The following is a 24709-nucleotide window of genomic DNA, read 5'->3' as shown; positions in this document are numbered from 1 at the left end:
TCAAGTCTCTGCAGCACGTCTTTCTGAACCTAACCCTTTTAGCTGGAATTGGCAATTACTCAAAGACTATTAATCTCAATCACTACACCATGACTATACAGTTTGGAATACAGCTGAGGCAGAGTAGTGGGGACAAGCCACATGAAAGACTTGAGAAGAGCACCAAGGAATGGCATTGGGACAAAAAGACTGACTGTGAAAAGGGGAGAGATCTCAAACCCTTACAGTAGCATGAGCCATAGGAGGATTTGAATGCAGGTCATCTTAAGAGTCCTGCACACAACCCTTCACAGGCACACTGAAATGTGACCGTTTGGATGGAGCCTTTCCTCCTTACAAGAGCAGACTTACAGATATAGATTTACAGATATACCTATAATGATAAAAATAGCATTAGTCACTAGACGGAAACTGGAACCGTGGCTCAAGTGACTTGCTGAAGATCATACAAGAGTAGATCCAGCCACGACTCCTGAATCCTGTCCCTGTTCTACTTTCTAATTGCGGTCACCAAAACAAGTGTGTCACAGAGCTGCCTCTTTCTGCCCGGCCTTCCATATGTGAGGTGGATAGAGCAGACTTACAGATATAGATTTACAGATATACCTATAATGATAAAAATAGCATTAGTCACTAGACGGAAACTGGAACCGTGGCTCAAGTGACTTGCTGAAGATCATACAAGAGTAGATCCAGCCACGACTCCTGAATCCTGTCCCTGTTCTACTTTCTAATTGCGGTCACCAAAACAAGTGTGTCACAGAGCTGCCTGTTTCTGCCCAACCTTCCATATGTGAGGTGGACGTGGCAGCTGCTGCCCTACTCTCCTACTCCACACACACAGAAACAGAGAAGATGAAGCCCATCAACACACAAGCCAGATAAGAAAAAGGAAATTTTAGTCACCACAGCTACATGCCAGAAGCTGTTTTCCATTGAGAAAATCTTGAGAGAAGAGGGACACAGCAGAAGAAAATTACAGAGCTACAGCTCCAAAGCACTCCACCTCCTGTCCTGAACTCAGATTAGTGGGGGTTTCCATATGGCAGCCTGCAATACGTCAGAGTGATCCCTTAGCTGGCATCAGTACTGGAAAGAGATTCAAGAAGAGCTAATTCATTTTTTGTCCTTACAGTTGGAGGGAGAGGAAAAAAAAAAATGTAGAGAACTGCAGGAAAGGAAAAGTAAGGAAAGCCATACTCTTAAATGCTAAAGATTCTGGAAGCGTGTAGCTCTGGATCCCTCTCAAACTGCAGAGCTCTTGTGGGCACAGCTGAGCTTCACACTTGCACATTAATTCTGTTCAAAACAAAGGGATTATTCAAAGTACTTAGCTCTAAACAAATAGCCTGAAGTTCTGCAACAGTTGATCTTTTTAACATTGTAAGTAGTGTTCCACATCCAGGACAACTGAACCGCTTCTAGTGAAATCAGTCAAATCCCCTCAACCTCACAGCACCTCAAGCAAAGTTGTTTAAGGCACTCAGCAAAGGGAGATGATGCTCAATGAAATAAACCTCCCCAGACAATTTGGATTGCGTACCAAGAGTTCATCCATGCTCGTCTGACACTTCTCAAGATTGATCCTTTTAATTGCCACCTTCTCCTTCTTCGGAGCGCAGAAGGCAGCCTGCACCACCGCAGTCGCTCCGCTCCCTGCGGGTGAAAAAAGAGACAAGAGTTAGCAATATATTCTGGGACTGCAGCAGAAAGGGAGGTCACACAACAAAATTACGGGTGCCAGTGAATGAAGGCAGCAGAGCCAGGTGAAAACCCAGTGAAGACAACCCCCCAGGCACTCCAGGGCTGTGCAACTCAGCGGGTCAGCTCAGCTGCAACATGGAAGTCCTGGGCAAACCAAAGGAAAACAAGTGGATCTTTATGAGGGATCATTATAGCTCTGCAGACAAAAAAAAAAAATAACCCACCCCAGTCTCCAGCTTACTTATAACAGAGGGGGGATTCTTCTTGTGTGCTCTGAAGTGAAAGGCCGCTGAGGCCACACAGACTTTTAACCTGATGTGTTCACCCAAGGTGTTGAAACAAGCCCCACACTTTGCTACCGACACTAATGAGATTTTTCAAATATTTTTCTGTACTAATTGCTGTTCTCGTCTCCCCTCATTTTATGCAGAGACACGAGGTAGGCTTCATTCAAGCCTGTTCAGCTCCAGTTCTCACGTAGTAGCACACCCGCCTCGGTGTCTGGGCTGAAAACCACAGCCAGAGAACATTTAAATTTAAATAGGGAAATAAACAGCATCTTTTAATGTACAGTTGTTCCAACTGCTAGAAGTAGCAGTAAGAGTCCTGGATTTAAACTGCTCAGCAATATCACATCCTTTGATATCAAAAGGAGTTTGCAACAGTGAGATTTAAAATCTAGTTGATGTTAAACCCCTATTTGTTGGCCTCCAGAAACAGTTGCAACATTCAGGTCTTATCAATAGGACACCTTGTTGCTTTATTTTCTACCCTGATCTTCGTTCGCCACATTTACACACTTCACTGAAAAGGAATAAATTCAAATTAATAAAAAAGGGGTAGGATAGGTGGAAAACAGCTCAAGAGCTCCCTATTGCCAATATTAAAAATTATTTTTAATATTTTTTATTAAAAATAAAACTACAGCTATTTTGTTCATTAACCCAGGCATAACTCCTGAACCCCCTTGGCCTGATGAGGGAGATGGGAACACCTACTCTGCATTTTGAAATAAAACAGCTATTTTAACAGAGTGTCCTATTCTTAATACTCTAAAACCTCCTTCCAGATTCTACAATACAGGTCAAGCAAACATTTTTGCAAACATTTTTTTTTTCCTAGTTTGTTTAGATAAACCCTACAATCTCATCTTCAAACAAAGGCTACTGAAACTCTCTACAGCCACTATCAATAGACTCCTCGGAGCAAGTTGCATGAAGTCACAGCCAAACTCAAATAAAGCATCAGGTGTGAAAAAAACTCATAATCCGGCCCTGAAAGACACAGGAAAAATTGTTCTGTCCAAAGTCACACTGAAATAAATGACAAAGCCCCAAACTGTGGGACTCTGCCCCTCTGATCTTCAACCATTACTGGCTGTAGCAGAGCTACAGGAGTTTCACTTCACTTTATATGGCATTGCAAGTGTGCCCTGGACAATAGCTCCAGCTTGCCAGGGATTCCCTGCACTTAGGAGTTTACATTTTCACGACAGAAGGCAGCAACGTGCAGAACACAAACCGGCAAGATTGCTAAAGCTGTGCTATTTCATGAAGCAAATGGGTTTTTAAAAAGTTCAAGACTGAGGCCATTTATTACTTTCACGCATCTTATTTTTCAGAGACTATTCCTTGCAGAGTGCAAAACAAAGCTACCAGGAAAAGCTTAGGTGGAAGAAAAGGATGGCAATAGGGGCAAGAATATTTAACAAGAGTCTTTGAAAGCGAAGTTTGAGTGCCATAAGCAGGGTCTTGAGCAAAGGATGGAGACAATGGAAGAGTCTGGGCAGCCATTAACTAAAAGCACTCCGAAAAAGCAAGGGGAGGAGGTTTTGACAGCTGGCTTTGGCTAGACTGCCAGGAGCAGGGCTGAAATACACAGTATTAAGCACAGGACAAACAACCCAAAAGCAAACCTCCACATACACTGCTCTGTGGTCGCTTTGTTTATCGGGAACAAGATGCAGGACTCAAACACAAAAGCAGCAGCCCCAGCACAAGCGTATTCCCCACCAGGAATCCTGGGTTGCCCTGACCTGCTCCTCTCCACCCAGTACCTGCTTCCTCTGAACTTTCCTGCTGCTTCTTCAGGGAGGGGGAAGAAAAAAAAAAGAAAAAAAAAAAGTGAAAACACACAACAAAGTGACTCAAAGACAGCAGAGCATACACAAGCAGTGACAAAAGGTAGGAGAAGTGAGTTTGGATTTCCCATTACTGCTGGTCTCACTACAGCAATAGCCTTTTGGAACCCAGGACAAAAAAAAAAAAAAACCACACAAACACTTGTGCCTGTATCATTTCTTTGGAAAGAGTTAGATCCCAGAAGAAACGATGCTGCTGACACATTCAAAGCATCAGTATTATCATTTCTTTCTCTGGAAGTCTTGGTGCATAGTAATAAAGAGGCTGAAAACACAAACCAGATGCTGGAAGAATACATGACTGCATCTCAGAGGACTGTCCTGTCACACAGCTCTTTTCACTCTTCAGTTAGTTTTGCGGCACATATTTTTGCCTCTAAAGCTACCTGCAGGGTCCTCATCACCCCAGGAGTATCTGCGCCCAAGGACTCCTTCTGGATATCTCAGACACTCAATGAGCTTCAGCAAATGTCTGCTTCCCTCCCCAAAATGATGTGCCAGGATTTCTGTGCCAGTTAAACCCAGTTGGTGTAAGCATGGCTGGCAGAGATGCTTCTTACAATCCAGAACGGAAAGATTCGGTCTATGGTAGTGGTATCACAAGATGACAGTGAAGTCCAGGGTTTTATGGCAGTGACTACACAAAGAATGGCTTTGTGTTTTATTTATTTTGGGATTTTTTTTTTTTAAGATATAGTGGTATCACAAGATGACAGTGAAGTCCAGGGTTTTATGGCAGTGACTACACAAAGAATGGCTTTGTGTTTTATTTATTTTGGGTGTTTTTTTTTTTTTTAAGATGTTACTACCAGAAACAATAGATGCAGGCTAATTAAAAGCAGGACCATGCATTCTACAGCTCCTCCCCAGTCCTCAAGCCTGCCTCATCAATGCTCACTAGGACTTCGGGGCAAAAACTGCTTTTCACTGAGTGTTTGGAGAATGCCCCAGCCTACAGGGACCCGATCTGTTAAGGGTGTGCAGCATTATTTGAACAGGAATGAAATCCCAAACTAAATCCTTCTGGGCACATGGCAGGGAATCATCCCAACTCCAGACTCCTCCCATTTAATTCCCTGCTGCTCCTACCTCTCTGGCAGCTCTCTCCAGTTCGATCACCACCTGCTCTCCCCACTCCCCCCCTCACCCGCTAATTCGTCATTTCTTTCAGCTCCTCTGTAGCACTTAATTATAGAGAAACAATGAAATCTCAAAAGCGTATCAAGCAAGGATTAAGCCAAGCTGCAGCACGATGTGCCACAAGCAAGCTGCTCTTTGGTAGCAGCGACGGCGGCGTGCGGCGCTTCGGGGACCAAACAAAGCCGGGTTTCCATGCTTCTTTGAGGAGTAGAGAAAACATAGCAACACGGGCACTCGGGGCTTTGGAACCATACAATTTGTTTGTCAAATGCCAGGGTGGCAAGAGAAGGGAAGGAGAGAAGGCACAGCAAGGATGCTAAACACATCGCCAAGTGAAAACAAGCATAGAGACGATGACACCAACGGAGAGAAAAAGGCCAAGCCTGGCAAGGAGGTTTTTTTAAATTTTAGGAGAAGATGACAAATATATAGGGAAAGGTGGGGAATGAAGTGACTTCCCTGGGTGCTACACGGAGAGAAAAAGGCCAAGCCTGGCAAGGAAGTTTTTTGAAATTTTAGGAGATGACAAATATATAGGGAAAGGAGGGGAATGAAGTGACTTCCCTGGCTGCTACCTTCCCTGGGTGCTACAAATCATAGATTCATAGAATGGTTTGGGTTGGAACAGACCTTGGAGATCATCTTGTTCCAACCCCCTGCCATGGGCAGGGACACCTCCTACCAGACCAGGTTGCTCAAAGTCCAGCCCAGCCTGGCCTTGAACCCCTCCAGGGATGGGGCATCCATAACTTCTCTGAACCACCCTCAATGAGAAAAAAAAAAAAAACACAAGGGCAGTTTGTGCTACGGTGAGACAACTTAGACAACCCAACTCTCCAAGCAGATGCAGATCTGCTGTGATCAGAGCCCAGCACAGTCCCCAGTGCTGTTCAGCTGCAAGGCTGTGGGGCAGCACTGGGTTAATGTTCTTGGCCTCAGTTGATGGTTGCTCCCCACCTCAAAACACTCGGATCAAGGTCAGTGCTGAGGCTCTTCCCTCAGCCTCCCTCAAGATCAGCTTTCGGAGAAAATTCGCTCCCCAGTTAATCTCTTCCCAGCATAACAGCTTAGCAAAACAATGAAAACTGGGCACAGCCAAATGCTGGCTGCTTTATTCCTGAAAAGCAGGAGATCATTTTGTTGAGGGCTGGGGGAGGAGGGGGAGGAAAGAGACCCCGAGCGGGTATTAGGATCTGTTTAATACCCCCTGCTTTCGCCTCTGTAGGCTCTCAGATTCAGTTCCAACCCTTAGGATAGCAGCTGCAAAATTCCTGCATAAAAGGGTCATGACCTGCTTTAGGAAACACTGCCTAAGGAGGAAAACATACCCTTTCTAACCCTTCCTTCTTTCATGTTTCTATGATTAAATGGCTTTTTCTGAAATAAAACCAACCTCTGAAAGGACGAAAACACCCCAAATCAAAAACTCTCCAAGCCCTCAGTTACCCTGGGAAATCAGGATTCAGTATCTCCTCTGGTCCTCGGGATTAGTGTTGCCTCTACCTTCAGCACCCAGAGCTCCAGCCTGAATTTCTCCTTAAATTGAGACAAACTCCCTGCAGAACTCCACCATCAGCCTTCAAGGGAGGTCGCACACCATCTCTTCTGCAGTCACTTACTGTCACATAATTTATACAAAGCTTGTTGGTTTTAATAAAAACAAACAAACCCCCTCTGAGGTCTCTGTTAAAGTTAATGGAAAGCACTGATTTCCAGGCTATTTGGAGGAGCGGAAAGACAGAGGTCTGACCTGAGGACACAGCACGTTCATATACACTTTGTTTCCAAAGATAACTGAATCTTTGCAACCACATAAGGACATCGCAGCTCTCCCAGTAAGACTGGGATGAACTGCACTGATGCCTCCTCCCAGGCGAATGCAATTGAAGCCAGAGGTCCTTTTGGCAGAGATATCTGCTTAAGCAATGGGAACAGTCATGCCAAACGGTCACAGGACACACATCAAATCCTGGCTCTGAACAGTATTCCCCCACCACCCGCAATGGCAACTTAAAGCAGCTACACTGAAAGAGTGCTCACCAAAAAAAAAAACAAAAAAAACAAAACCAACAGTGTTACCCAAGATTTAAATCCATCCCACTACTAGAAACTGAGTTTCAGGTACCCTGGGAGATGTGAAAACTTCCCTTCAAGGTAACTCAGTTGCTCGCAGCTGTTTCAATCAACAGGGGACATCTTCTGTATCAGTCTTGGAGCATCAATCTTTATCTTCATGTGGTATCAAATCCCCTCCGCAGAGGAATTACACTCTTCCAGGGTCAAATGAATGTTGCAAGCAACTTCGGTTGGAAGGAACCTCTGGAGGCCTCTAGTCCACTAGAGCAGGAGTTGAGAACAGCAGGAGCCAAAAGCAGGGGGAAGTTAGAGCAGACTTCTCAGCATCAAATTCAGTCTAATTTTGAATACCTTTAACAATAAATATTTCTACAACCTTTTTGGTGTTCCTGTGTTTGACCACCCACATAGTAAAGCTTTTTTCACCTCAGTATCTAATCAGATTCCTTAACATTGCTTATAGTCATGGCTTTTCACCATGCACCTCTGTAGAGTCCAGCTTCATCTCTTCTACAGCTCCCCACTAGATAACTGAGGACAGCAAGGACATCCTCCCTTAGCTCACTCTTAGAAAAGTGAAGAAATCCCCATCTCTCAGCCTGTTCCTGTAAGACACGTTCTCAAGTCTCTTTCAGCATTAGAGCATGAGCAGTTGGACATCTCTGCACAACTCTGCCCTCTCCTCTCTCCATTCCCCAGCGCACACACAAGCTCTCTATTTTTAAGCAAGATCTGGAATCCATCCTCCACTATCTGGAGAGCAGTGCCAGAAAGACGCTTGTGACGCAGGCTCTGTTTATAATTGTGCCCCTGGGTTTTCCTCTTATGAACAATACACACAAAACACTTCCCTGCAAGGCTGCTCTGGACCAAGCAATGTCTTTCAGGCTCCAGGTATCCAGTTTTAGGTAAAAAGATAAAAATTCAGAACCATGTCCTGCAGGCTCTGACATGGGGGGTTTGGAACAAGATAATCTTTTAGGTCCCTTCCAACCCAAAGCATTCTATGATTCTATGATCTCTCAAAGGGTTTATCTCACACCCTGCTGCATACACCAACCAAGCAAATCACCCGTTGTGATCAGCTGCAGAAGTAGCAAGAGAAGTACAGAGTTTCCTTCACTCCCTATCTTTATGGGATTACACATCTATCACGACAAGACAAGACCCAGCCATGGAATCATACAGAAACCCCCCTCCAAGGTCTCTCAGTCAAGGATGTGACATTAACAGTCCTCACTCCAGATGACACAGACAGGACACTCAAATCCCAGGAGACCTTTAATGTTTTATAACACAGGCTCCGTATCCAACGTCTGCCACGGCGGGCACAGGGACCACAACCTTCATCTCCGGATGCTTCAGCTCTTTGACAGCCTCCTGCCAAAGAGCTGTGGGAGCCCTGCTCTGTGGTTACTTGCTCCAAGGACAATACAGTAATAAAACACAAAGCTACAAAACTGGGGATAGAATTTCTTAAGCGTTCTTACAGAGCACAGAGCAGCTACAGATCTAATTAAGCCAGAAATTAACCACCAGACTGCAAACTCAGACTGATCTTGCATTGCTTGATCCATTTGCCATAAAGGCAAAGTTATGCCTCTATTTTCTCCACCTCATTTGAGTTTTCTGGTAAGAAGAGAGTCCTCTCACAAAGAATGAGCCTCTTCTGAAAACAAGCTAGCAAAAAAGCCTACTCTTAAATTTGTAGTGAGCTCAGAACAGGGTGGGAATACTCCTTTCCCCAAGCAGGACTTGGTAAGAAGAGTCCACTGGATGTCAAAAGTCTTCCTGGCAAAAGCCCCGCAATTCAGGAAGAGTTAAGTAATGCAATGCTAATGGTCCTTCAATAGGGTCATAGCTCTTCAAGCCATCTCCCTGCTATGTGTCAAATTCCTGCTACAAAATGGAAGATGCAATCCACACTGACAGCTACAGATGGCATTAATAAAACCAAAGGGAATTTGGAATGGGACTCAGACATATTCCTAGTATCTGACACGGAATGAAAGAAGTCTGCTCGTCCACCATGAGGAGAAAGCTTTCACAGGAAAGTGTCATCTACTCAGCCCAGTAGTGCAGGAGGAGTGTTGCAAATGTTAACAATGCTAGAAGTGAAATTACAGCCCCGAATCAGCAGGAAGATCCCTTGAGTGCCTCTAGCACTGCTCAGAGTGAACCCAAACAGCAAGCTGACTCTGAACACCGCTGTTAGAAAACCATGAGCAGCAGTGAAACCAGTAAGGGAGCATTCTGTGACTGGCTGAAAAATCTGTGGGAACGTAAAGCAGCAGAAGAGCAATCCATGGCCAAGATGACAGAAAAGCTACAAAACCACCAGAGTGAGCAGATCTCCCCTCCCACAGTGACACGGGGAGCACAAACATCCACCTACCCCCGGGAAGCTCCTGGAGCTGCACCAGCAGAGCCACGCTCGCTCCCAGCCATTTCCACCACTAACTCCTGTTAGGGATTTACTACGAGTAGTATTTCCCATAGAAAGGAACCAGGGCTTTACGTTCATTTCTCCACAAGCCAAAGGATGACACATCCACAGTGCAAGATGGCAACACCCAATTTAAAAATCAACTGATAGAGGCAGTAAAATGCCAGGTTTAACTTGGTGCATCCTCTCTCAACTCCAGTCATGCACTACTTGATCTACAATGGAGGAAAAAAGATATTGCGTAGAGAAGAAAGAAAGAAATACTTGCTAATACAGTGCAGGAAAGAAATAAATCATCTAGTATAACAAAGAAGCATAAGCAAAGCCAGAAAGTGAAAGCAGATTTAACAGAAGAGTTGTAAGGAAGCCAATTTTAAAGCCTATATTTGGGGTGGAGGAAAATCAGCAATCCCCCATACATCACGGCATAAGTACACTCTCTATATGAAGACATCTGCACGAAGTGTGTGCTCTAGTCCTACAGGCAGGCATAATATTTACAAGACAGTAGCTATTCTCATATTTCTGAGCAAAAGGCTTTAAAAAGACTAGCTCGAGCCTGTTTTAAATAAATTATTCTAAAACTTTGCGTTTCCACGTGGCCAATGTCAAAATGTCACCCTGCCCTTCGCTAGAGCATAACTCGCATCATTGAATGCAGCACGTTCATTCCTCTTTGGGGCTCACCTTGAGCACAGCCAAGCGCTGCGAAAATTTAGCTGGGTTCAAGCCAAAGGTGACCGCACGAACATTAAGACACAGGGCATGTGCTGGACAACACATTGAGAAAGGGTGATAATTGGGAGGTATTAAGTCCAGGCACAGAATTAAGGCTTAAATACAAATGACTTCTATTTCACACCGCCGCGTCTGATGACTGCAGTCTAGACTTTTTAATGAAAGAATTGGAAGGAGGAATGGGACAAAGCACAGTTATTAGTCTTGAAATCCTACGGTTTTTCATTTAAATTGCAGGTGTATCTCTTTGTAATGACCTCTGGTCATTTATTCCAGAGCTCAAGTAGTTTGCCAATTCCGTGCAAGTTGCAAGGCCGCTTATTTCAAACAGTACTCACACACAAGGGATTTGTGTTGTTAAGACTCAATTACGTGTTTTGCCCAAAGCCTGAGAATCTTTGCTCAATCATTTCATGTTGGTACCTGCGGTGTCCAACAGACAAATCATATTCCAGCACTAATCCAGCACGCTCAAAGAATGTCAGAAAATAAGAAGCAGATTTCTGAAACTCAGCTATCAAATCTGAAATCCAGCCAAAATATTTGAACTGCATGTAAACTTGCTGACAGCGAATTATTCACCATCTTGATGAGAGCTCTCGCTGTTGACAACAGCGCTGAAACCCACGCATTGTGTTCAGAGCTCAGAGGTTTCTGCCCATGTAAGACGATGTCTTGCTCAGGACTCGTAATACTCCACATAGAGCAAAGAACAGTGATAAACCAGTAAAGATACATTTAGAGGTGCTTCCCCTTCAGCAGTCCACCAGTACAAAGACACTCGACATTGCAAACCTATTGCCCAGGTCTTTTTTCAGTTCTGAATTCAGTTCTCAGCCTTGAAAGGAGGAATATAAACCCATATTCAATCACTTGTAAGAAGTCCAATATCAGGTCCAGGGAGACCTAATAGCAGCCTTCCAGTACCTGAAGGGAGCCTACAGGAAGGCTGGGGAGAACCTGTTTAGAAAGGCCTGTAGTGACAGGACGAGGGGCAATGGCTTCAAGCTGGAGGGGAACAGATTTAGATTGGAGATTAGAAGGGGATTCTTTACTGTGAGGGTAGTGGAGCACTGGAACAGGTTGCCCAGGGAGGTGGTTGAGGCCCCTTCCCTGGAGATATTCAAGGAGAGGCTCGACGAGGCCCTGGGCAACCTGGTCTAGTTGGGGGTGTCCCTGCTGACTGCGGGGAGGTCGGACTAGTTGACCTTTGGAGGTCCCTTCCGGCCTGGGAAATTCTATGATTCTATGATCATTTTCAGAGCTATCAGCAACTGATGGCAAATAGCCACAGCTGGGTACCTCTCCCCGTGGCCTCATCGAACTCCACGTTATAAATAAATGACTCTCTGATTTCTAAGTTATAGAGAGATCTGGCTATTGTAAACGGCACGACTCAATGCCAAGGTTTCTGCAGAAAGGAAGGGGAGTCTTATGGAAATTTTCACCCCACCCCATCCTGCATTGTTCTCTCAAAACTCTTTCGGTATCTCTTAGGCCCTGAACACAGAAAAACGTCATCTGTTTTCCCACCTTCAGCAAACATTCAGGTTGGGAATCCTTACGGACAGCTTTGGAGAGGAAACAGTCAGCCTGTCAATATAACACAGGCCAGGACCGGAACGGAGAGTGAGGAATAGGGTTGGCCACGCAAAGCATGTCAGTAAGAGATCTGACAAAATTGTCACCGAGGTCACTCTGCTGTTTGATTTCACCAATGAACTGCTTCACCTACGGTCACCAGCTCTCGGTGCAGGCAGCAGAGCCAGGCTTTCAGCCGTCTCCCTACGGCCGAGTGCTGCTGAGCACAGGGAAGGACTGCACAGGACTCTACAAGAGATGGAAGAAAATCAAGCCAAGAGAAAAAGCCACCGGTCACAGGTGGTATCTGTGAACAGGGGCAAATATCAGCCCATTTAATATTCTCCCCAACCTTTTCACTGCAAGCACCAAAGAATGGAGAGATATGGTCAGGGCGTGCTGCTATGATTGCATGCCCAACCTCCTGCAGCCCCTAGGATACCCCAAATTAGCTGAAAGTAGCACACATCCCCATCACACCTTTAGCTTGGTATGATTTAGCCTGAAGTTCATCTCAAGAAAAGGACAGAACCAGTACTGACACCCTGACGGTCTGCAAGGAAGACACCAGAACCTCACCAGCAAATGCAAACATACAAGGTACCTGGGTGTTTTGGGGAACACCTTTGAGGCCATTTTCCCCATGGCAGCAACTACACTGAGCTCCGAGGGCCAGTTACACAAGTCCTGTGTGACCTCCCACATTTACTTAAGATGCTATTAGCATGCCTAAATTAGATTTTCAGTTTGAAACCAATTATATTTATTTGATTTCTTGCCAGCATCCCTGGCTAATTTAAAGGGCACTGCAGCTATGCAGTGTTAATTCTACACGACGGAAAGCAGGCTCAGACATCTCATTTCCAAACACAGCAATATTACTGGAGAAGGTTTATCCTTCCCTTTTAATCACTGTCAGTTGCTTTTATGGTATATGCAGCAATGTAAATATCATGCTGGCTGTCATCAGGTATTACCAAGGCTCGAAACACAGTCCTGGTACAGTAGCCAAGCCCAGCATTCTCCTTTCTTCCCTCCCAACCTTTATCTCTGAACTCTGTCTCAACTCTAATTGTCAACTGCAGAGGATATTTTATTTGGCTGGGATTCCACTAAACAGAACAATCTGTCTGCATGCAGTGCAGATGTTTGATAGTACAGTGGTTATTTTAGGTAAATAATCTTTTAAGTATCAGATATGTCCTCTCATGAAGGCTATTATCCTCTCTTTTTAGGGAATAGCTTGATCTAATAAGTCTTTTCTGCATCTATTACTGTGTTCAGCACACAAGATTAGCCCACTGGTTAAAAATGACATTCTTTAACCAAGAGTAATGAGAATCATCACGAGCCTTAGGATCTGGACAAATAACTATCCTCAGGCTGCTGGTACATCAGCTGTTCAAATAGATATTTGCATTGGTGTGTCATTCAACAGGAAAAGAGTTCATGCTCAAGACACTTTTTCCAGTAAAGTACAGTTTGCTGGAAGTCAATACCCAGATATTTCTTAGCTGTTAATCCCAAGTTATTTATTAGACAGCATTTGGCATCGTCGATCATAATTTTTACTTTAGGGAAGGGATGGAACTTAAGGCCTCAGATTTCAAATTGCTCAGCACACAACCTTGCAAGGTGAGAGACAGAAAGAAGCTAACCTGGAGTACTGCATCCAACTCTAGAGCCCTCAGCTCTAGGAAGGATGTGGACCTGCCTGGCTAATTTAAAGGGCACTGCAGCTATGCAGTGTTAATTCTACACGACGGAAAGCAGGCTCAGACATCTCATTTCCAAACACAGCAATATTACTGGAGAAGGTTTATCCTTCCCTTTTAATCACTGTCAGTTGCTTTTATGGTATATGCAGCAATGTAAATATCATGCTGGCTGTCATCAGGTATTACCAAGGCTCGAAACACAGTCCTGGTACAGTAGCCAAGCCCAGCATTCTCCTTTCTTCCCTCCCAACCTTTATCTCTGAACTCTGTCTCAACTCTAATTGTCAACTGCAGAGGATATTTTATTTGGCCGGGATTCCACTAAACAGAACAATCTGTCTGCATGCAGTGCAGATGTTTGATAGTACAGTGGTTATTTTAGGTAAATAATCTTTTAAGTATCAGATATGTCCTCTCATGAAGGCTATTATCCTCTCTTTTTAGGGAATAGCTTGATCTAATAAGTCTTTTCTGCATCTATTACTGTGTTCAGCACACAAGATTAGCCCACTGGTTAAAAATGACATTCTTTAACCAAGAGTAATGAGAATCATCACGAGCCTTAGGATCTGGACAAATAACTATCCTCAGGCTGCTGGTACATCAGCTGTTCAAATAGATATTTGCATTGGTGTGTCATTCAACAGGAAAAGAGTTCATGCTCAAGACACTTTTTCCAGTAAAGTACAGTTTGCTGGAAGTCAATACCCAGATATTTCTTAGCTGTTAATCCCAAGTTATTTATTAGACAGCATTTGGCATCGTCGATCATAATTTTTACTTTAGGGAAGGGATGGAACTTAAGGCCTCAGATTTCAAATTGCTCAGCACACAACCTTGCAAGGTGAGAGACAGAAAAAGGTTAACCTGGAGTATTGCATCCAGCTCTAGAGTCCTCAGCACAGGAAGGATGTGGACCTCTTGGAAAGAGTCCAAAGAAGGGCCAAAAAGATGATCAGAGAGCTGGAGCACCTCTGCTATAAAGACAGGCTGACAGAGTTGGGGTTGTTCAGCCCAAAGAAGAGAAGGTTCCAGAGAGACCTTATAGCCCCCTGCTAGTACCTAAAGGGGGCCTACAGGAGAGATGGGGAACGACTCCTTTTTAGGGAATGTAGCTGCAGGACGAGGGGTCATGGTTTTAAACTGAAAGATAAGAAATTTAAATTAGATGTCAGGAAGAACTTCTTTTCTGTGAGGGTGGTGAGGTGCTGGGAACAGGTTGCCCGGAGAAGCTGTGGATGCCCCATCCCTGGAGGGGTTCAAGGTCAGGCTGGATGGGGCTTGGAGCAACCTGGTCTGGTGGGAGGTGTCCCTGCCCATGGCAGGGGGCTTGGAACTGGATGATCTTTAAGGTCCCTTCCAACCCAAACCATTCTATAATTCTATGAAATGGCACAGGAGATGACATTCTTATGGGTGAGGACATACAACACATCAAGTCTCCAAAGGACTCATTTTCTACTGGCAGTTCTTAAGGAATTGTGTAGCTGCAGGACGAGGGGTCATGGTTTTAAACTGAAAGATAAGAAATTTAAATTAGATGTCAGGAAGAACTTCTTTTCTGTGAGGGTGGTGAGGTGCTGGGAACAGGTTGCCCGGAGAAGCTGTGGATGCCCCATCCCTGGAGGGGTTCAAGGTCAGGCTGGATGGGGCTTGGAGCAACCTGGTCTGGTGGGAGGTGTCCCTGCCCATGGCAGGGGGCTTGGAACTGGATGATCTTTAAGGTCCCTTCCAACCCAAACCATTCTATAATTCTATGAAATGGCACAGGAGATGACATTCTTATGGGTGAGGACATACAACACATCAAGTCTCCAAAGGACTCATTTTCTACTGGCAGTTCTTAAGGAATTGCAGATCAGAGACGTTTGTAGCCCAACACATCTAAGATTTGGAGATAGCACAAACACCACACTGCAGCTCTCCCTTGCCTTCGCTGGGAAGTGTCCTTGCAGATACAGCCTGAATGTAAAGCAAGTAGCATAAAAAAACCCCACTGAGCTATAGACACATGCTATGAAAGAGAAGGCATTGTTACTTCCCACTGTCGCAGGGAATCCATTAAGCAGCTGTTTCATACAGCGATGACAGGGTCACAGGGAGGTTCGAGTGTTTAATAGAACGTGTGCCTGTAATTCCCCCATGCACCATTTCAAACACAAGCACTCATTAATTTGGTATAGGGATTATACAATCTGGCATCAGCTATAGCAGGGAACCGGACCCCATGACCCCACGAGTCCTTTCCAGCTCTGCATCTCAGCAAAACAAGTGACAGTAGCTTTCCGGTTTTGTTTGGAAAATTGACATAATGAAATCCATCTCTGGGGATTTTGCAGGCAAGGTGTTTACTCTGTGACAAGAAGCATCTTATTTATGAGTTTTTAAGCCATCAAGATAATCTAATATTGTGTTGCCTGCCTGAAGCTGGAGATGGCCTGAAATGCCCAACTGCTGTTTCAGCTGCCCCACTTACCTCAACAGGTACCAGCTCTGAGCACAGCCAGCACATTTTCTTAAGAAAAACATATTCTTTAAGTGCTCTCATCCCAGAGCCATTAACTTGCTCTCTCACTTTTTCAAACGCCATCATTTTCCACAACTCTCTGCACCGTTTTCAAAGCTTCCTTTTCAGAGAGCTGGAACAAACCCTGCAGCCCAAGAAAATGGACTTAAAAATCCCCTGAAGACCAAAAATGAGCAAAAGCCTAACTTAGACTGAATCAAAAATGAAAATGCACAACCTATCCAACAGTAACTGTGGAGCTTTCATCCAGTGTGTAGGAAAACTTCAGTTTTACAAAACATATGTTGAATTGCCATAAAATGCAATAATCTCATGCCTGGACCACAAGAATGTAAATACAATTCCACATTCACAACTATTTTTTTTTTAAAGAATATTTTCCTATTTGACAACCCTCTCCCCTCTAACAAACAGTAAAATTCATCAACTAACTCTGATTTATGACAAATTGCAACTTAAGTTCTTCCACAGAAAAAATGAGCAGAGGGTACCACAGGACATGCCATGTGCTCAGAAGACTCAGCGGGGTGCTCAAGGTCAAAAATCTCACTCTGCAGTTTTAACTTAATTAACAATTCTGTGGATGGATGAAAAGGAAACAGACCATCCTCCCACACAACTTTATTAATAGCAAGGTGCTAGCAGTAAAATAAGAGTAAAGTTTGTGCTTAAATTACCATTCATGACTATAAAGCAGTAAAATTTTGGCAAAAGCCAAGGAGAATTTACTACAGTAAGAGATGATCACTGAAGTATTTCAGCTCTCACTATTCTTTAACAGCTGCTCGTACCTTTTCTCTCCAGGATGAATTTACATAGGCTCATTTCCTGCCTGAAGGAAATATCCATTTGGGAGAATGCTATAAAGTCAGTTTAGCATGAAACAGTGAAATGAAACAAAATAAGAAATTTCCCTCCTCCGCCCCCAACTCTGTAGCTCCCAAGACAAAACGGATGGGGCAGAAAATTGAAATTTGGCCAGAAACTAAAACCTGATTCAGAAGAGCTTTTCTGTATTCCCTAAAAACGCATTTTAATTTGCCTGAGTTCTAAGAGTTTGAGTGTTGTTTCACACGCACGCAGTACAAGCTGTATAAAACCTTAATGGATGTGTGGAGGGAAGACTCAGGCAATTTGACAATTCAGTGAGAAAGTGAATCAGTGCCATGGATTTACTCTGTACTTCATTCAGGGGTGGGATTTGTGAAGCCTTTAAGACTTGAGGACAGCTGTCCCCTGGGGACTTCCCAGTGTGCAGAACCAAGGAGGTCTAAGAAACCCTTGCAAGGTGTGTTAGGCTCTGGTTTGGTGGAGGTTGATACACAATCATTAATTTTTTTTTGGAGGTGGAATTTCTTTTAATTGCAAGAAAATCTGTGTTAAGAAAAAATTCTGCATGCAGTAGAACATAGCAGGAAACAGCAATCTTCAAGAACCTTGGGCAGTGGTGAGAGAAAGGACTTGGGGGGAAAAAAAAAAGTTGCTGGATGTTGTAGCTATTGAGTAGAGATGAAAAAGAGATACTGGATTTTTTAATTTTTGCATTTGGATCACCACAAATCCCTACCTGCTTGTACTATGTGATGGGACCACATAAGCTGGTTAAAAACAAGCAATTGCAGGCTGTGATGATTAACATGAGAATCCCCCAAATTAGTGATATTTCAAGGCAAACAAAGCACCCAAGCAACCAAAGGGACCAAACTTAGAGCTGACAGAATCCCACACTAAGGTCAATCTCTTCATTCGAATTCAGGCACAAGAGGAACATGAGAAATACTGAAGTGGCATCATGGGTTTAGTCAGGTATCTGTCACCCCGTTGTCACCGAGCTGTATTTACACTATTTGCTACAGTCATCTTGTCTTACTGAGACAAGTTTGATTTTGTTCTTTGTATGGCTCCATCAGCATATGCCTTATTTTGCACATTCGAGGTACCACACCTCCTCTCATGCACCAAGAGAGATGACCTTCTGGTAAAGAGCCTGGACTGTCCATCAGCCAGGGGCCTAACCCTGCCCCCGAGACCTTCCCAGAGGCTGCCGGAACGACAGACGGAGCTTGATGGTTTTTTAGAAACGTCAAGGCTGAACTCCCATAGGTGAAGTGACAGGAAACTGCAGCAACTTTGAGAGCCAAGTTCTTTATATCTGCATCTCACTTGTTTGATTTTTAAAGGGAGTGCAGGGTAATAGGCTAAATGCATCTGGAAAGCCCCAAGATCCTGATATTTCAAAGATTTTGCAATGCCAAATTCCACCGCTCCAACAGCTATTCTTCTACACCCACAAAGCTCTCAAGTCTGTCTCTCCCTATTAAGAAAGTTTAATAACACTGAGTTTACAAGCACTCCATTAGCATGTCCACAGCTAAATTTACTGCTGCAGAGATTTACAATGGATATCATGTATTGTAGGGGGAAATCTTCCAAGAAAATTTGACCAAAATGCAGTTTTTCGCAATTCACTAACACAATTAGCAATAAGAACCAACGTTATTGCCCATCAGTTTAAACAGCTCCAACTTTTATTAAAAGATTACATCTCTGGACACTGACTCAGTGGGCAAGCTGCTAACATTCAGAAATAAAATAGATGCTGCCAAGTTGAAATAGATGAACGTTCTGGGGAAGAGCTGATCCTCCCCAAGATTTCATCAGTTGCAGAAGGAAGGAGGCTCCCAGGGGTCCATTTGTCAGTCAGCACATACACCCCTCAGGTGTGCTCAGGAGCACAGCACCTCCAAATTTTCCACCACTACCCAAGATATTTGCATTAAATTGAATCTATTTAAATGGTATTCCTGAGAAATTAAAATGTTAAACATTATTCAGTCCAGGAATCTACCACATAGAAATCAACCACAGGAAAGCGTGAACTATTTCTACATTAAACACCCCCTTTTTTTTTTCTTTATACCCCAGAATAGCTGAAAGCAGCAGGAATCACCTACTGCCCTCCCCTCAAATCAGCAGGCAAGGCTTCGATAAAAAAGGATGTATTCTTCCCAGCCAGCCTCTTTCACCACAGCTTGGCTTTGTATGTCCCGAGTCTGCTTCCTTGTGCATTTTATCCTCCTTCCCATTTAAGAAAAAAAAACAGAAACACAAAACAGACACACACAACTAAACACCTTTTGCTTCACCAAGAGGTGAAGATTGACTCAATTTAGCCCTATTTTAGTAGAGTGATAGTATTAAAGGTCTTAAAGAAATGAGATGTGACGAGTATCCAAAGGAAAGGTAGCCTGGATGCAGGAGTAACCTGGATGTTCAGTCTCACTCCGGAATACACAGAAATATATATTTCTCTACGTCCAAACGACTGAGAAACAGTGGTACCAAGCATCATCCAACTTCAGTGTCCAAGCAGATCAAGTGCAATGAATGACCTCTAACATTTTTTTAAAACAGACCTACGTTCCCCCAAAGTTAGTTTTATACAAGCTTTAATATAATATAAAACAACAAAAAGGCTTTTCTACCAACTTTAAATGGAAAAAGTTCATACATGAGCACACAAAGCAAGTCTTCAAATGACTTAACCAGCCTGAATACTGGGAATACGCTGGAGGAAGCAATTTTGTTTAGCTAGGCTGGGGGGAGGAGTGGGAACCCGCGAGGAAATGCTAAACCAAAACATATGGCATGAAGACTGAAGTCTAAACACTCAATTTAGTTCTTAAGCAGTTATATTTTATAGTGTGTAATGTTTTTCTTGAATGGGTTTTAAATAGCTAGGCATATGAAACTGGCTGCAGCCAGCACACAAGGCTCACAGGTAACAATAAACACCACACTTCAAAAAAAAACAACCTAAAAAGTTATCATTGGACAGGAGCCTCCCTTTCCAGCCTGGTTTTTACATCCCAAGATTTCGATTGTACTGGTAAGTACTTACAGGCTGCCCTTTTTCAATAGCAGTGCTTCTTCAATACATGATAAAACTACACAAGCACAACATGGGTGAACACAGACATCTTCACAGAATTAAGAAAATTTTCCCCAAATTTTAAGGCTTTCCTCTATACCCACAAAAGAAAATTTCTCCCCTGTGCGCATACACACGCTCACACATAGAGCTTGGAAAGAACACGGGCTAAAAATCTAAATATTCGACTCCAAAAGATCAGCATGTTCACAGGCAAAGCCCAACTCCAAAGCTACACAAACTGCAGTCATTAAAAAAAAAACCTAATCGTTCAGTAAATGGTGACTTCAATTTTTAATTTAAGCTTGATTTCTGAGGGGAGAAGAAACTCCCACCACATCTGTTCGAGCAGCCTGCTTTGTCCCCATCGCTACGAAGGAATCTGCCAGGGGAGAAAGGGCACAGGAACAGAGCAAGGGAGCACTCCCACCACTAATTTATCTTCTGTTTCTGGCACAGGCTGTTCACAGCAAAGAGGATGCTCCTAAATCAAACAGCCACAGCCAGCACGGCTCTCATCTCTCCAAAAAAGTAGCAAAATGAGAATGACCCAGTTCCAACCAACTTCGCTACCGCTAACCAGCATTTCCAACAGGAATAGCGAGATCCAAGGGAAGCTGCGTGTGCAGGTATCCCATCAGCACAAGCAGCAGGAGGTCGAATTTTCTTTTTCAGGCTTCAAAAAGAAGACGGCTGTGATTTATCTGCAATCCACGCTTGGAAAACCACCTTCACAACCCCCAGCACGGACTACATTTTTCTTTTTAGGTGAGAATTCTGATTTCTCCAGAGGCGGTATTCACCTGCAAAGACTATCCCTACTCTGGGTGTACATTTCATAGAAATGCTTTACAAATTGCTTCTCCTACCCCACCTTCATTCTTTTTTTGAAATGAAAGTTGGGTTACAATCCTGAACAAGGTTCCTTGATTCAGTGGAACGTTATTTATCCTAAGGAGGCTACTCAGCAGTTACTAACCAAGCACACTAGACACAGGCATTAATCCATACCTTTATCATGGCATGAGTCATCCCCAACGCTGAGTAATCCTTTTTTTTTAGTATTAACAAGAATCAGGAGGGCAGTTTTACAGGAGAAGTTCTCTTTTACAGGTAGAAAACTTGCCCGTTCAACTCCTGCCCCAAAACGGTATGGAGCCATCCACATCAAATCAAAATCATGTATAGCTATTTTCAGGCCAAACCAGTAGAAATTAAGGAATTGGACTACACATTGATTTCCTTTGTTCTAATGGGGAAAAATAGCTGAGCTGATAACCTACTGAATGTCAGATTCTAAATGTAAAGAGCACCATTCTTCATCAGGAAACAAGTTAAATCCTTTAAAAGCACCGGTGCAAGGTTCAACTCCTTCCACACCAGGACGCCTCTTTGTTCGCTGCTGAAGAACTTTTACAGCTCTACAGGAGTAAAGAAGCTTAAAAAAACACTTTTACAGCTCTACAGGAGTAAAGAAGCTCAAAAAAAAAAACCTCCTCGAGGTTTACAGGAGCCATGAAGCAGGACACAAGACAGTCCAGCTCAGTTAACACAGTGACATTTTGTCCCACAAATCATATACATGCTAGGGAACTTGCGTCACATCTCCATCCAGGACGCTGGCAGCCACACCAATGTTTGAAATGAGTCAGGGGGGGATGGGAAAGTTAAAAAGAGAAACCATATGTTTGCAATATACACATTTCAGTGTACATTCCATCACACACCAGAATGCCAACATCCAGAAACTCTGTTTACAGAAGGACAGGGAAAAGACACAGAAGAAATCAAATACTTCTTTCCTGATTTCTCCCCCAAGTTCTGTCAGTTAACGTGAGACGAGGACACATCTTTGTGCTCCTCCTAATACTTGGAGGCTGTAGGATGTGAGTCTCCAGCAGCAAGTTCTCCTAAGAGCAGAAGTACATTTCCATTCCCTTTTGTTCCCATCCCACTCTGCTCCTCAGCTACAAAGAGGCAGATTGTCCATTTGCTCCTATCCTTGGATACTCAAGCTCAAATCCTTGCTTTGTGCTACCAGAGCACCCCTTCACAGGCTCCCGAAGGGGAGAAAAATAAAAAAAAAATTAAAAAAAAAAAAGAAAGAGGCATTTCCTATACACAAGGATCCAGCTCCCTTTCTTGGATAAATGGGTGGCATTTTCTCCCCCTTCCTCCCTGCATCTTTACCTCCTGCTTCTCATAAGGGGCTGAACATCATCTTCCCCAGGGTGCATTTTCCAAAGGAGGTTTAAAGGATTGATCTGTAAGATTACACCTCCTCGGACTTTACAAGGAGTTTGTCTCCTTCCCAAAGCACTGCTGCTCCCACTGAGCAACGGGAGAGGACAAAGCCCGATCCCACAGAGCAACAGGGATTTCCAGAAGGATTTCCCCCCCTCAACAGCTTTAGTTCCTTCCTACTTTTAAACAATGCCAAGAATTTAATCTCTTAAAACAGCATTTTCACAAACTCTCCCACCCTCCTTAACAGAAAACAAGTCTCCCCACGAGGCAGAGATGGAAGGCCCGGGCATGACAGCGCTACGTCATTTATAAACTTCAAATAAAAGCAATCCACAAAGATTACTCTAAAAATTAACCTCCTTCCTAAAAGCTTTTGGCCGGGAGCCTGCCCTGCCGCCTCCTGCTTTATTCTGTGCCTCTGGAGAGTGAGGCTGGAGGCACTGACCTTACAGTCACCTGTGGCACCACCTCAGATGTGTCACATACTTGCCCTAGAGCAATATATCCCTCAAACACACACCCCAACAAAATGGTTGAGACAGCCAATAAATCAGTACAGCGGGAGGCCTTTGGTAAATGTGCAGTTTCAAGTCAAGAAGGGGAGGGGGGGAATAATAATTTAATGGAGAGAAGGGCTGGGGCCTCGAGCTGTGAGGACAATGAATGAAAATTCACAGCAGCAGCAAAAACCCAGGATACAAGGCTCTTTCGGCAGCGCTACAAAACCCTCCATCCCCTGCACGGACCAAAGCAACGCGGGGCTCCGAAACTGCAAGGAGAGAGGAGTTGTCCCCCTCAAATGAAAGGGGGTGCCCTGGAAAGAGAGAGCCCACGTAAACTGTGGAGTTTGCTCCTACACACCCAGCACGTCCGACTTCACAGGGTGACGGGCAGAGAGAAGAGCCCCCACAGACCCCGTCCCACTCTGTCCCCTCAGCCAGGCATGAGGTGAGGAGAGAGGAAGAGGCTAGAGATGAGCCCCCTGACAGGGGGGTGCCCCCCATGACCGCCCCAAGCCTCTTGTGGGGGGTGGCGGGGAGCAGACCCACAGCCACTCTGCAGGTCCCACACATGCGTGAGGAGGGGGAGCAACCCCCCTGAGCCCACCCAGCTCCTCCCTGAGCCCGCACAGCCCATGGCGGGGGGGTAGGGGTGGGTGCAGGGGGGTGGCGAACCCACAGACACCCCCCTTGGAATGGGAAGGGGGGACAGCCCCACACATCTCCCTCAGTAAAGGGGTCTCCCAGACCCCCACACCTCTCGGGGGAGAGGGAGTGGGGGGGCGAAGGGAGGGGGCAGACCTCCCCTCACACCCTCCCCACACGCACATCGCTGGTGTGTCACACACTCCTTGTGTGTGACAGGACCCTTCTCAACTGAGGGGGGGAACGACAGACACTACCCCTTTCCCCCCAGCCTTCCCTCAGAGGAGACACACACCCCCTCAGCGAGGGGGTGCCCCACACACCCCCCCCCCTCCGCAGCGCCCACCGACACCGGGCGGCGGCCGAGCCCCAACCCCCTTCCTGCCCCGCCGTCGCTGCTCACCGATAACCTCCTGCAGCTCGTAGTCATCCTTGTTGATGGACCAGGGCAGCGCGCTGGGGTCCTCGGCCATGGCCGCGCCCGCCGCCCTCCCTCCCTCAGGCGCCGCGAGGGGGAGCGCCACGCAGGAGCGAGGGAACGGAGAACCGAGACGAGGGGCTACTGCTACTGCTACTGCTCCTGCTCCTAACGGCCCGGCCGCCCCGACCCCCCCAGCCGAGCCTCTCTCCCCCGCCGGGCAGCGGCACCCGCGACCCGGCCGCCGCCTCCGCCGCTACCGCCGGCCAAACTTTGCCTGCTCCCTCCACCTGCCCATGCCCAGAGCGCGTTGACGTCACCCGCGCACGCCGCCGCGCGCACGCCCCGCCCGCTACACCGGGGGGGAAAAGGAGGTAGGGGGGGAGGGAAGCGCCGCCCGCCGCCATCTTGAGTGTGGCACCCCGCCGCCGCCACACCACCAACCCGCCACGGTTCACTCAGCTGCCACCGCCGCCACCCTCGGGGGACGGGCCGGTGCGGCGGGCTGAGCGGGTGGCGGAGCGGGAGGACTCCGTAAGGAGGAGAAAGGGAAGGGCGGGGGTGACACACACAAGATGGCGGCCGCCCGCATCTTCCCCTCCCTCAGGCACGAGGAGGGAGGGGACTGCTGGTTTAAGAGTCACTGCGGCCTGTGATTGGCTGCCGGCCGCCGAACCCGCCGCTCCCATTGGTGGAGAGGCTGTCAATCGCGTCTTGTCCTTCTCCAGGGTCCCTTCGCCCTGCGGGGCCCCTGGTCGGGGCTGGGGGCGAAGGCCGGGGAGCGGCGGGAAGGGGCCCGGGCCCGCCATGAGGGGGATTCAGAGCCGGGCGGGCGGGAGCAGGCCCTGGTCGCAGCCTGCCAGCAGCCTTCGTGCCAAACGTGGTGGCAGCTGGCCGC

At 45.7% G+C, this 24709-nt stretch overlaps 1 protein-coding gene across 2 annotated transcripts in view; it reads right to left on the bottom strand.

Moving 5' to 3' along the window:
- OXSR1 (oxidative stress responsive 1) overlaps positions 1-24071 on the bottom strand; it is a 99478-nt gene extending 75407 nt beyond the window's left edge. For both annotated transcript variants that reach the window (XM_014945094.1, XM_014945095.1), the window contains exons 1-2: positions 23797-24071; positions 1544-1656 (exon numbers count right to left, since the gene is read on the bottom strand). In XM_014945094.1, the coding sequence (XP_014800580.1) occupies positions 1544-1656; positions 23797-23866 (183 nt within the window). In that variant the 5' untranslated portion in view covers positions 23867-24071. The remainder of the gene's footprint in view (positions 1-1543; positions 1657-23796) is intronic.
- Between the last annotated feature and the right edge of the window lie 638 nt (positions 24072-24709).

Source organism: Calidris pugnax, unplaced genomic scaffold, assembly GCF_001431845.1.
Source record: "Calidris pugnax isolate Ruff unplaced genomic scaffold, ASM143184v1 scaffold54, whole genome shotgun sequence".
Taxonomy (NCBI): Eukaryota; Metazoa; Chordata; class Aves; order Charadriiformes; family Scolopacidae; genus Calidris; species Calidris pugnax.
The sequence above is the reverse complement of the archived record's forward strand: the minus strand, read 5'-3'. Positions and strand labels throughout refer to the sequence as shown.